At 55.2% G+C, this 13,772-nt stretch overlaps 1 protein-coding gene across 1 annotated transcript in view; it reads left to right on the top strand.

Annotated features, from left to right (window-relative positions):
• CHD8 (chromodomain helicase DNA binding protein 8) overlaps nucleotides 1–13,772 on the top strand; it is a gene marked incomplete at its 3' end in the record, with an annotated part of 90,963 nt that overhangs the window by 59,134 nt on the left and 18,057 nt on the right. Inside the window, exons 22-30 of the mRNA XM_034072505.1 lie at nucleotides 625–792; nucleotides 1,782–1,964; nucleotides 3,014–3,124; nucleotides 4,976–5,199; nucleotides 6,978–7,177; nucleotides 9,966–10,119; nucleotides 11,105–11,194; nucleotides 12,084–12,187; nucleotides 13,214–13,307. Of these exons, the coding sequence (XP_033928396.1) occupies nucleotides 625–792; nucleotides 1,782–1,964; nucleotides 3,014–3,124; nucleotides 4,976–5,199; nucleotides 6,978–7,177; nucleotides 9,966–10,119; nucleotides 11,105–11,194; nucleotides 12,084–12,187; nucleotides 13,214–13,307 (1,328 nt within the window). The remainder of the gene's footprint in view (nucleotides 1–624; nucleotides 793–1,781; nucleotides 1,965–3,013; nucleotides 3,125–4,975; nucleotides 5,200–6,977; nucleotides 7,178–9,965; nucleotides 10,120–11,104; nucleotides 11,195–12,083; nucleotides 12,188–13,213; nucleotides 13,308–13,772) is intronic.

The raw sequence follows: 13,772 nt of genomic DNA on the forward strand, positions 1-13,772 counted from the left end.
GATCTATATGGGTCTCTATGGATATCTATGGGTCCCAATGTGTTTCTATGGGTCTCTATGTGTCCCTATGGATCCCTATGGCTCTCTGTGGTAATCTATATGTCTCTATATGTCCCAGGCCCAGGCTCGCTGCCACCGCATAGGCCAGGTTAAAGCCGTCAAGGTTTACCTGCTCCCTATGTGTGTCTATGTGTCCCTATGGATCCCTATGGTTCCCTATGTCTCTCTATGTGTCCCTATGGATCTCTATGGGGCTCTATGGGTCTCTGTGGGTCTATGGGTCTGTATGGGTCTATATGTGTCTCTATGGATCCATATGGGTCTCTATGGATCTCTATGGATATCTATGGGTCCCAATGTGTCTCTATGTGTCTCTATGTCTCCCTATGGATCCCTATGGATATCTATGTGTCCCTATGGTGATCTATAGGTCTCAATGTATCTCTATACCCCAGGCCCAGGCTCGCTGCCACCGCATAGGCCAGGTTAAAGCCGTCAAGGTTTACCTGCTCCCTATGTGTCCCTATGTGTGTCTATGTATCCCTATGGGTCCCAATGTGTTTCTATTGGTCTCTATGTGTCCCTATGGATCCATATGTGTCTCTATATGTCTCTATACCCCAGGCCCAGGCTCGCTGCCACCGCATAGGCCAGTGTAAGGCAGTCAAGGTTTACCGCCTCATCACTCGCAGCTCCTATGAACGGGAGATGTTCGACAAGGCCAGTCTGAAACTGGGGCTGGACAGGGCAGTGCTGCAGAGCATGAGCAACAGGGAGGGAGCCATAGCTGGGGTGAGTCATGTGGGGCACAATGTGGGGCGCTATGGGGCACAATGTGGGGCACTATGGGGCGCAATGTAGGACTCTATGGGGCACAATGTAGGACTCTATGGGGCACAATGTGGGGCACTATGGTGCATAATGTGGGGCGCTATGGGGCACATTGATCCCCATTGATCCCATTGATCCCATTGACCCCATTGACTCCCATTCATCCCCATTGCCCCCATTGCCCCCATTGATCCCATTGCCCCCATTACCCCCATTGACTGCCATTCATCCCCATTACCCCATTGACTCCCATTGATCCCCATTGACTCCCATTGACTCCCATTCATCTCCATTCATCCCCATTGATCCTCATTGACTGCAATTGATCCCATTGACTTCATTGACTCCAATTCATCCCCATTGCCCCCATTGCCCCATTACCCCATTGCCCCCATTGCCCCCATTGTCCCTATTGACCCCCATTGACCCCCATTTCCCCCTTGCCCCCATTGCCCCCATTGATCCCCATTACCCCATTGCCCCCATTGCGCCCCATTGCCCCCATTGACTCCCATTCATCCCCATTACCCCATTGATCCCCATTGACTCCCATTCACTCCCATTGATCCCCATTCATCCCCATTGATCCCCATTGATACCCATTGATCCCATTGACTCCCATTGTCCCCATTGACCCCATTGATCCCCATTGACTCCCATTCACTCCCATTGATCCCCATTCATCCCCATTGACTCCCATTGATCCCATTGACTCCCATTCATCTCCATTGATCCCCATTGCCCGCATTACCCGCATTGATCCCCATTACCCCATTGCCCCCATTACCCCATTGCCCCCATTGCCCCATTGCCCCCATTGATCCCCATTTACCCCATTGCCCCCCATTGCCTCCATTACCCCCATTGATCCCCATTACCCCATTGCCCCCATTGCCCCATTGCCCCCATTGCCCCATTGCCCCCATTGATCCCCATTGATCCCATTGCAGCCCATGCAGCAGCTGTCCAAGAAGGAGATCGAGGACCTGCTCCGGCGCGGAGCTTACGCTGCCATCATGGAGGAGGATGATGAAGGCTCCAAGTTCTGTGAGGAAGACATCGACCAGATCCTGCTGCGGAGGGCGACGACCATCACCATAGAGAGCCAGGGGCAGGGCTCGACCTTCGCCAAGGTGTGGGGCTGGGACCCATAAGTGTGGGGCTGGGACCCATAAGTGTGGGGCTGGACCCATAAGTGTGGGGCTGGAGTCATAGGGATGGACCCATAGGGATGGAGCAGGACACATAGGGATGGGTTAGGGCGACGACCATCACCATAGAGAGCCAGGGGCAGGGGTCAACCTTCGCCAAGGTGTGGGGCTGGGACCCATAAGTGTGGGGCTGGGACCCATAAGTGTGGGGCTGGGACCCATAAGTGTGGGGCTGGAGCCATAGGGATGGACACATAGGGATGGGTTAGTGCGACGACCATCACCATAGAGAGCCAGGGGCAGGGGTCCACCTTCGCCAAGGTGTGGGGTTAATGCCATTCCCTATCCCATTCCCTATCCCATTCCCTATCCCATTCCCTATCCCATTCCCTATGTCATTCCCTATGCCATTCCCTATCCCATTCCCTATCCCATTCCCTATCCCATTCCCTATCCCATTCCCTATGCCATCCCCTATCCCATTCCCTATCCCATTCCCTATGCCATCCCCTATCCCATTCCCTATGCCATTCCCTATCCCATTCCCTATCCCATTCCCTATGTGATTCCCTATCCCATTCCCTATCCCATTCCCTATGCCATTCCCTATCCCATTCCCTATCCCATTCCCAATGCCATTCCCTATCCCATTCCCTATCCCATCCCCTATCCCATTCCCTATCCCATTCCCTATCCCATTCCCTATCCCATTCCCATTGCTATTCCCTATCCCATTCCCTATCCCATTCCCTGTCCCATTCCCTATGTGATTCCCTATGTGATTCCCTATGGATATTCCCATTCCCTATCCCATTCCCTATGGGGTTCCCTATGCGATTCCCTATGTGATTCCCTATGTGATTCCCTATGGGGTTCCCTATGTGATTCCCTATGTGATTCCCTATGGGGTTCCCTATGTGATTCCCTATGTGATTCCCTATGTGATTCCCTATGGGGTTCCCTATGTGATTCCCTATGTGATTCCCTATGGGGTTCCCTATGGGATTCCCTATGGATGTTCCCATTCCCAGGCCAGCTTCGTGGCCTCCGAGAACCGCACGGACATTGCTCTGGATGATCCCAACTTCTGGCAGAAATGGGCCAAGAAAGCGGATCTGGATCCGGAGCTGCTCAATTCCAAGGTCGGGAATGGGGTCAATGGGGTCAATGGGGTCAATGGGGTCAATGGGGTCAATGGGATCAATGGGGTCAATGGGATCAATGGCGTCAATGGTGTCAATGGGGGTGAATGGGGATGGATGGGAATGGATGGGAGTGAATGGGATGAATGGGAGTGAATGGGGATGAATGGGAATGAATGGGGATGAATGGGATGAATGGGGATGAATGGGGATGAATGGGGATGAATGGGAATGAATGGGGATGGATGGGGATGGATGGGGGTGAATGGGGATGGATGGGGATGGATGGGGGTGAATGGGGGTGAATGGGGATGGATGGGGGTGAATGGGATGAATGGGGATGGATGGGGATGAATGGGGATGAATGGGGATGGATGGGGATGGATGGGGATGGATGGGGATGGATGGGGATGAATGGGGATGAATGGGGATGAATGGGGATGGATGGGGATGAATGGGGATGAATGGGGATGGATGGGGATGAATGGGGATGGATGGGGATGGATGGGGATGAATGGGGATGAATGGGGGTGAATGGGGATGAATGGGGATGGATGGGGATGAATGGGGATGAATGGGGATGGATGGGGATGGATGGGGATGGATGGGGATGGATGGGGATGAATGGGGATGAATGGGGATGGATGGGGATGAATGGGGATGAATGGGGATGGATGGGGATGAATGGGGATGGATGGGGATGGATGGGGATGAATGGGGATGGATGGGGATGAATGGGGATGGATGGGGATGAATGGGGGTGAATGGGATGAATGGGGATCAATGGGATCAATGGGGATGGATGGGATGGATGGGAATGAATGGGATGGATGGGGATGAATGGCTATGAATGGGGATCCCTTCAGCACTGAGGCCCCCCCCTGGGGCTGCCCCTCTCCATGCCTGACCCCCATCCCCATTACCCACATTACCCCCATAGGATAACATTGGGGCTGCCCCTCTCTGTGCCTGACCCCATCCCCATTACCCCCATAGGATAACATTGGGGCTGCCCCTCTCCGTGCCTGACCCCCATAGGATAACATTGGGGCTGCCCCTCTCCGTGCCTGACCCCCATCCCCATTGCCCCCCATTACCCCCATAGGATAACATTGGGGCTGCCCCTCTCCATGCCTGACCCCCATAGGATAACATTGGGGCTGCCCCTCTCCCTGCCTGACCCCCATCCCCATTGCCCCCCTAGGACCCCCTGGTGCTGGACACCCCCCGCCTGCGCCGTCAGACCAGGCCCTTTAAGGCCCTCTGTGCCTGACCCCCATAGGATAACATTGGGGCTGCCCCTCTCCATGCCTGACCCCCATAGGATAACATTGGGGCTGCCCCTCTCCATGCCTGACCCCCATCCCCATTGACCCCCATTACCCCCATAGGATAACATTGGGGCTGCCCCTCTCCATGCCTGACCCCAATCCCCATTGACCCCCATTACCCCCATAGGATATTATTGGGGCTGCCCCTCTCAGTGCCTGACCCCCATCCCCATTACCCCCATTACCCCCATAGGATAACATTGGGGCTGCCCCTCTCCGTGCCTGACCCCCATAGGATAACATTGGGGCTGCCCCTCTCCATGCCTGACCCCATCCCCATTGCCCCCCATTACCCCCATAGGATAACATTGGGGCTGCCCCTCTCCATGCCTGACCCCCATCCCCATTGCCCCCCATTACCCCCATAGGATAACATTGGGGCTGCCCCTCTCCGTGCCTGACCCCCATAGGTTAACACTGGGGCTGCCCCTCTCCGTGCCTGACCCCCATAGGATAACATTGGGGCTGCCCCTGTCAATGCCTGACCCCCATCCCCATTGCCCCCCATTGCCCCCCCTAGGACCCCCTGGTGCTGGACACCCCTCGCCTGCGCCGTCAGACCAGGCCCTTTAAGGCCCTCCGGGACGAGGACCTCGCGGAGCTGTCGGAGCTGGAGAGCGAGGAGGAGGAGAGGCCCCGCCCCCCCCGCAGGCCACACCCACCTCAGGCCACGCCCCCTGCCCCGCAGCGCCCCTGTGGGCGGGAGGACTCACTGCGGCTGCACCGGCACCTCATGACCTATGGGTAAGGGGGGGGCTATGGGGGGCAGTGGGGATCAATGGGGATCAATGGGGATCAATGGGGATCAATGGGGGGCAATGGGAGTCAATGGAGGGCAATGGGGGTAAATGGGATCAATGGGAGTCAATGGGGGGCAATGGGGATCAATGGGGATCAATGGGAATCAGTGGGGATCAATTGGAGTCAATGGGGATCAATGGGGGGCAATGGGGCTTGATGGGGGGCAATGGGGATCAATGGGGATCAATGGGGGGCAGTGGGAGTCAGTGGGGGTCAATGGAGTCAATGGGAATCAATCGTCAATGGGGCTTGATCAGGATCAATGGGAGTCAATGGGGATCAATGGGGGGCAATGGGGATCAATTGGAGTCAATGGGGGTCAATGGAGTCAATGGGAATCAATCGTCAATGGGGGTTGATCGGGATCAATAGGAGTCAGTGGGGATCAATGGGGGTCAACAGGGATCAATGGGAATCAATGGGGGTTGATGGGGGCAATGGGGGTCAATCGGGATCAATGGGGGGCAATGGGGATCAATGGGAGTCAATGGGGATCAATGGGAGTCAGTGGGATCAATGGGGATCAATGGTGATCAATGGGGGGCAATGGGAGTCAATGGAGGGCAATGGGGGTTGATGGGGATCAATGGGAGTCAATTGGGTCAATTGGAGCCAATGGTGGTCAATAGGAATCAATGGGGATCAATGGGAGTCAATGGGGATCAGTGTGGATCAATGGGGGTCAATAGGGATCAATGGGGATCAATGGGGGTCAATGGGGTTGAGGATGGGAATGGGAATGCGGATGGGTATGAATTGGGATGGGAATGAATGGGAGTGGGGATGGGGTTGAATAGGGGTTGAATGGGAATGGGGATGAGAATAGGGATGGGGATGAATGGGTGTGAATGGGAATGAATGGTTCTCAATGGTTCTTAATGGTCATGAATGGCTCTCAATGGCTATGAATGGGAATCAGGGGTTATGAATGGGAATCAATGGTTATGAATGGTTCTTAATGGTGATGAATGGGAATGAATGGGAGTCAATGCAGATGAATGGTGGTCAATGGCTCTCAATGGTTATGAATGGGAGTGAATGGGGATGAATGGTTCTCAATGGCCCCCATAGTCTGACCTCGAGGACCCCTGTTGCAGGTGGGGCCGCTGGCAGGAGCTGCTGTCCCTGGGGCGCCTGAAGCAGTGCCTGTTAGAGTGGGAATGAATGGGAATGAATGGGGATCAATGGGTATGAATGGTTCTCAATGGCCCCCATAGTCTGACCTCGAGGACCCCTGTTGCAGGTGGGGCCGCTGGCAGGAGCTGCTGTCCCTGGGGCGCCTGAAGCAGTGCCTGTTAGAGTGGGAATGAATGGGAATGAATGGGGATGAATGGGAATGAATGGGGATCAATGGGTGTCAATGGCCCCCATAGCCTGACCTCGAGGACCCCTGTTGCAGGTGGGGCCGCTGGCAGGAGCTGCTGTCCCCGGGGTGCCTGAAGCAATGCCTGTTAGAGTGGGAATGAATGGGAATGAATGGGAATGAATGGGGATCAATGGGGCTCAATGGCTGACCTCGAGGACCCCTGTTGCAGGTGGGGTCGCTGGCAGGAGCTGCTGTCCTCGGGGCGCCTGAAGCAGTGCCTGTTAGAGTGGGAATGAATGGGAATGAATGGGGATCAATGGGTATCAATGGGAATGAATGGGGATCAATGGGAGTGAATGGGGATCAATGGGGCTCAATGGGGATCAATGGCTGACCTCGAGGACCCCTATTGCAGGTGGGGCCGCTGGCAGGAGCTGCTGTCCTCGGGGCGCCTGAAGCGGCGCCTGCTGGAGCGCGAGGCCCGGGCCGGGGCGGCCGCCATCTTGGCCACGTGCCTGGCGCTCGGGCACGGCCAGGGCAGCCTCGGGGCCTTCGTCTGGGGGCTCCTGGCGCCGGCGGAGAACGGGCGCAGCAGGGACGGACCCGGCAACAGCGGTGAGGACCCCGTGGGGAACATTGGGTCCTATGGGGAACATTGGATCCTATGGGATAACATTGGGTCCTATGGGGAACATTGGGATAACATTGGGATAACATTGGGTCCTATGGGATAACATTGGATAACATTGGATCCTATGGGATAAAGTTGGGATAATGTTGGATCCTATGGGATAACATTGGGTCCTATGGATAACATTGGGATAACATGGGGTCCTATGGGATAACATTGGGTCCTATGGATAACATTGGGTCCTATGGGATAACGTTAGATCCTATGGGATAACAGAATAATGTTGGATCCTATGGGATAATGTTGGGTCCTATGGGGTAACATTGGGTCCTATGGGATAACATTGGGTCCTATGGGATAACATTGGGATAACATAGGATCCTATGGGATAACATTGGGATAACATTGGATAACACTGTGTCCTATGGGATAATGTTAGATCCTATGGGATAACATTGGGTGTTATGGGATAACATTGGATCCTATGGGATAACATTGGGTCCTATGGGATAACATTGGATCCTATGGGAAAATGTTGGGTCCTATGGGATAACACTGGGATAACATTGGATAACGTTGGATGCTATGGGATAACATTGGATTCTATGGGATAACATTGAATCCTATGGGATAACATTGGGATAACATTGAATCCTATGGGATAACATTGACCCCCAGGTCCCTCCGGCTCCCGCGGGCGCAAGTCCCGCAAGGGGAAGGTTCCCATTGGCTGCAGTGATTCCCATTGATCCCCATTGATCCCTATTGACTCCCATTGATACCCATTGCCCCCATTGATCCCCATTGACTCCCATTGATCCCATTGATGCCCATTGATCCCCATTGATCCCCATTGATCCCATTGACCCCATTGACCCCATTGATCCCTATTGGCTCCCATTGACTCCCATTGACTCCCATTGACCCCATTGATCCCATTGATCCCATTGATCCCCATTGACTCCCATTGATCCCATTGATCCCCATTGATGCCCATTGATCCCTATTGATGCCCATTGATCCCCATTGACTCCCATTGATCCCATTGACTCCCATTGACTCCCATTGACTCCCATTGATCCCATTGACCCCATTGATCCCCATTGATCCCAGGTCCCTCCGGCTCCCGCGGGCGCAAGTCCCGCAAGGGGAAGGTTCCCATTGGCTGCAGTGATTCCCATTGATCCCATTGACTCCCATTGATCCCCATTGACTCCCATTGATCCCCATTGATCCCATTGACTCCCATTGATCCCTATTGACTCCCATTGATGCCCATTGACCCCATTGACTCCCATTGACTCCCATTGATCCCATTGACCCCATTGATCCCATTGGCTCCCAGGTCCCTCCGGCTCCCGCGGGCGCAAGTCCCGCAAGGGGAAGGTTCCCATTGGCTGCAGTGATTCCCATTGACCCCATTGACTCCCATTGATCCCCATTGACTCCATTGACTCCCATTGATCCCCATTGACTCCCATTGATCCCATTGATCCCATTGATCCCTATTGGCTCCCAGGTCCCTCCGGCTCCCGCGGGCGCAAGTCCCGCAAGGGGAAGGTTCCCATTGGCTGCAGTGATTCCCATTGATCCCCATTGATCCCATTGATCCCCATTGACTCCCATTGATCCCCATTGACTCCCATTGATACTCATTGACTCCCATTGATCCCATTGACCCCATTGACCCCATTGATCCCCATTGATCCCAGGTCCCTCTGGCTCCCGCGGGTGCAAGTCCCGCAAGGGGAAGGTTCCCATTGGCTGCAGTGATTCCCATTGATCCCCATTGACTCCCATTGATCCCCATTGATCCCTATTGACTCCCATTGATACTCATTGACTCCCATTGATCCCATTGATCCCATTGATCCCTATTGGCTCCAGGTGCCTCCGGCTCCCGCGGGCGCAAGTCCCGCAAGGGGAAGGTTCCCATTGGCTGCAGTGATTCCCATTGATCCCCATTGACTCCCATTGATCCCCATTGATCCCTATTGACTCCCATTGATACCCATTGCCCCCATTGATCCCCATTGACTCCCATTGATCCCATTGACGCCCATTGAGCCCATTGATCCCATTGATCCCCAATGACTCCCATTGATCCCATTGACTCCCATTGATCCCCAATGACTCCCATTGATCCCATTGACTCCCATTGACTCCCATTGATCCCATTGACTCCCATTGATCCCCATTGACTCCCATTGATCCCATTGATCCCATTGACTCCCATTGATCCCATTGACCCCCAGGTGCCTCCGGCTCCCGCGGGCGCAAGTCCCGCAAGGGGAAGGTTCCCATTGGCTGCAGTGATTCCCATTGACCCCATTGACTCCCATTGATACTCATTGACTCCCATTGATACTCATTGACTCCCATTGATCCCCATTGACTCCCATTGATCCCCATTGACTCCCATTGATACTCATTGACTCCCATTGACTCCCATTGCTCCCATTGACTCCATTGATCCCATTGACTCCCATTGATACCCATTGACTCCCATTGATACCCATTGACTCCCATTGATCCCATTGATACCCATTGACTCCCATTGATACCCATTGACTCCCATTGATACCCATTGACTCCCATTGATCCCATTGATACCCATTGACTCCCATTGATACCCATTGACTCCCATTGATCCCATTGATACTCATTGACTCCCATTGATCCCATTGATGCCCATTGATCCCCATTGACTCCCATTGATCCCCATTGACTCCCATTGATCCCATTGATCCCATTGATCCCCATTGATCCCAGGTGCCTCCGGCTCCCGCGGGCGCAAGTCCCGCAAGGGGAAGGTTCCCATTGGCTGCAGTGATTCCCAACCTCTGGAATGGCTGCGGCGCCAGCGGCCGGAGCAGCTGCTGCAGGACGAGGGGCACAGGCAGCACCTGCAGCTGCACGGACACAAGTGGGTCACGGACACCCCTACTGACCTATAGATTGTGTGGGGCGACCCATAAGTGACCCACCTCTCCTGACCCATAGATTCTATAGGGTGCCCCATAAGTGACCCTCCTTCCTGACCCATAAGTGACACCCCTTCCTGACCCATGGATTCCATGGGGTGCCCCATAAGTGACACCCCCTTCCTGACCCATAAGTGACACCCCCTTACTGACCCATGGATTCTAGGGGGTGCCCCATAAGTGAGCCCCCTTCCTGACCCATAAGTGACACCTCCTTCCTGCCCTATAGATTATATAGGGAGACCCATAAGTGACACACCCTTCCTGCCCTATAGATTCTGTGGGGTGCCCCATAAGTGACACCCCCTTACTGACCTATAGAATCTATGGGGTGACCCATAAGTGACACCCCCTTACTGCCCTATAGATTCTGTGGGGCAACCCATAAGTGAACCCCCATAGATTCTGTGGGGAGACCCATAAGTGACCCCAGTTCCTGACCCATGGATTCTATGGGGTGCCCCATAAGTGACCCCCCTTCCTGACCCATAAGTTCCCATAAGTTCCCTTAAGTTTCTCTTGCCCCATAAGTGACCCCTCTTCCTGACCCATGGATTCTGTGGGGAGACCCATAAGTGACACCCCCTTACTGCCCTATAGATTCTATGGGGTGCCCCATAAGTGGCCCACCTTTCCTGACCCATAGATTCTATGGGGTGCCCCATAAGTGCTCCCCCCCTTCCTGCCCCATAAGTGCCCACCCCTTCCTGACCCATAGATTCTATGGGGAGCCCCATAAGTGCTCCCCCCTTCCTGACCCATGGATTCTGTGGGGCGCCCCATAAGTGACCCCCCCTCCTGCCCCATAAGTTTCCATAAGTTCCCATAGAAGTTCCCGTAAGTTCCTCCTGCCCCATAAATTCCTCCCCCTCTTGCCCCATAGATTCTATGGGGTGCCCCATAAGTAACCCCCCCCCTGCCCCATAGGCTGCTGCTGCGGGTGCGGATGCTCCATTACCTGCGGCACGAGGTTGTGGGGGAGCATGCGCAGAGGGTCCTGGCAGGGGCCAAGGCCAGGTGAGGTGCTATGGGGCAGCTATGGGGCGGCTATGGGGCAGCTATGGGGTGCTATGGGGCAGCTATGGGGCACTATGGGGTGGCTATGGGGCAGCTATGGGGCGGCTATGGGTCTCTATGGGGCAGCTATGGGGCAGCTATGGGGCGGCTATGGGGAAGCTATGGGGCGGCTATGGGTCTCTATGGGGCAGCTATGGGGCAGCTATGGGGCGGCTATGGGGAAGCTATGGGGCGGCTATGGGGCAGCTATGGGGCAGCTATGGGGCGCTATGGGGGTCTATGGGGGGGTTATGGGGCTCTAATAGGGTGGGATATGGGGTGCTATGGGGCAGCTATGGGGCACTATGGGGATCTATGGGGTGGGTTATGGGGGTCTACGTGGGGGTTATGGGGGTTTATGGGGGGGATTATGGGGTCTATGGGGGGATATGGGGGTCTATAGAGTGGGATATGGGGTGCTATGGGGCAGGTTGTGGGGCAGCTATGGGGTGTTATGGGGTCTATGGGGTGGGTTATGGGGGTCTGGGGGGTTATGGGGTGAGCTATGGGGGGGTTATGGGGTGCTATGGGGCAGGTTGTGGGGTGCTGTGGGATTCTATGGGGGTCTATGGGGTGGGTTATGGGGTCTCTATGGGGTGGGTTATGGGTCTCTATGAGGCTCTATGTGTCTCTATGGGTCTCTGTGGGTCTCTATGGGGTCTCTGTGGGTCTCTGGGTCTCTATGGGTTTCAATGGGGTCTCTATGGGTCCCTATGGGTCTCTATGTGTCTCTATGTGTCTCTATGGGTCTCTATGGGTCTCTATGTGTCTCTGTGTGTCTCTATGTGTCTCTATGTGTCTCTATGTGTCTCTATGGGTCTGGGGGTTCCCCTGACTCCTCCCCCCACAGCTCCATTGATCTATGGGTCCCGGCGCTGGAGCATCCGGATGCACCTGCCCCATGGTGGGACCCTGAGGCCGACAAGTCCCTGCTGCTGGGGGTCTTCAAGCACGGTAAGGGGGCGGCCCCATAGAGCCCCATAGAGCCCTATGGATGGGCAGCTGTGGGGCTGGGGACCCATAGATTCTATGGGGCTGGGGTCATGCTGTGGGGCCTGGCGCCCCATAGATTCTATGGGGCTGGTGCTGTTCTATGGGTGCTGGTGCCCCATAGATTCTATGGGGTGAAGGGTGCTCTATGGGTGCTGGTGCCCCATAGATCCTATGGGGCTGGGGTCATGTTATGGGTGCTGGTGCCCCATAGATTCTATGGGGCTGGGGTCATGTTATGGGTGCTGGTGCCCCATAGATTCTATGGGGTGAGGGGTGTTCTATGGGTGCTGGTGCCCCATAGATCCTATGGGGCTGGGGTCACAAAGTGGGTCCTGGCACCCCATAGATTCTATGGGGCAGAGTCTCTCAATGGGTCAGGATTTCTCTATGGGTCAGGATCTCTCTATGGGTCAGTGTCTCTATGGGGAAGCCCCACATGTGTCTCTATGGGTCAGCCCCACATGTCTCTATGGGTCAGTGTCTCTATGGGTCAGCCCCACATGTGTCTATGGGTCAGCCCCACATGTGTCTATGGGTCAGTGTCTCTATGGGTCAGCCCCACACTGTGTCTATGGGTCAGCCCCACACGTATCTATGGGTCAGCCCCACATGTCTCTATGGGTCAGTGTCTCTATGGGTCAGCCCCACACGTGTCTATGGGTCAGCCCCACATGTGTCTATGGGTCAGTGTCTCTATGGGTCAGCCCCACATGTGTCTATGGGTCAGCCCCACATGTGTCTATGGGTCAGTGTCTCTATGGGTCAGCCCCACACGTGTCTATGGGTCAGCCCCACATGTGTCTATGGGTCAGCCCCACATGTGTCTATGGGTCAGTGTCTCTATGGGTCAGCCCCACATGTGTCTATGGGTCAGCCCCACATGTGTCTATGGGTCAGTGTCTCTATGGGTCAGCCCCACACGTGTCTATGGGGCAGCCCCACATGTGTCTATGGGTCAGCCCCACATGTCTCTATGGGTCTCCCCAGGCTGGGGCCGGTTCCAGGCCATGCGCTCTGACCCTGCTCTCTGCTTCCTGAGCCGAGCTGGGGGCCCCGAGCACAGGGCACTGCAGGAGGAGAGGTGAGAGGGGCTGGGCTCTATGGGGCTCTATGGGATCTATGGGGGTCTATGGGGTCTATGGGGTCTATGGGGTGTCTATGGGATCTATGGGGGTCTATGGGGTCTATGGGTGTCTATGGGGTGTCTATGGGGGTCTATGGGGCTCTATGGGGGTCTATGGGGTCTCTATGGGGGTCTCTATGGGGCTCTATGGGGCTCTATGGGGCTCTATGGGGTCTCTATGGGGCACTATGGGTCTCTATGAGGGCTCTATGGGGCTCTATGGGGTGGGTTATGGGGCTCTATGGGGATCTATGGGGGTCTATGGGGGTCTATGTGATCTATGGGGATCTATGGGGGTCTATGGGGCTCTATGGGGTGGGTCATGGGGGTCTATGGGGGGGATATAGGGGTCTATGGGGGGATATGGGGGTCTATGGGGTAATGGGACTCTATGGGGTGGGTTGTGGGGCTCTATGGGGTGGG

Source organism: Melopsittacus undulatus, chromosome 30 (assembly GCF_012275295.1).
Source record: "Melopsittacus undulatus isolate bMelUnd1 chromosome 30, bMelUnd1.mat.Z, whole genome shotgun sequence".
Taxonomy (NCBI): domain Eukaryota; kingdom Metazoa; phylum Chordata; class Aves; order Psittaciformes; family Psittaculidae; genus Melopsittacus; species Melopsittacus undulatus.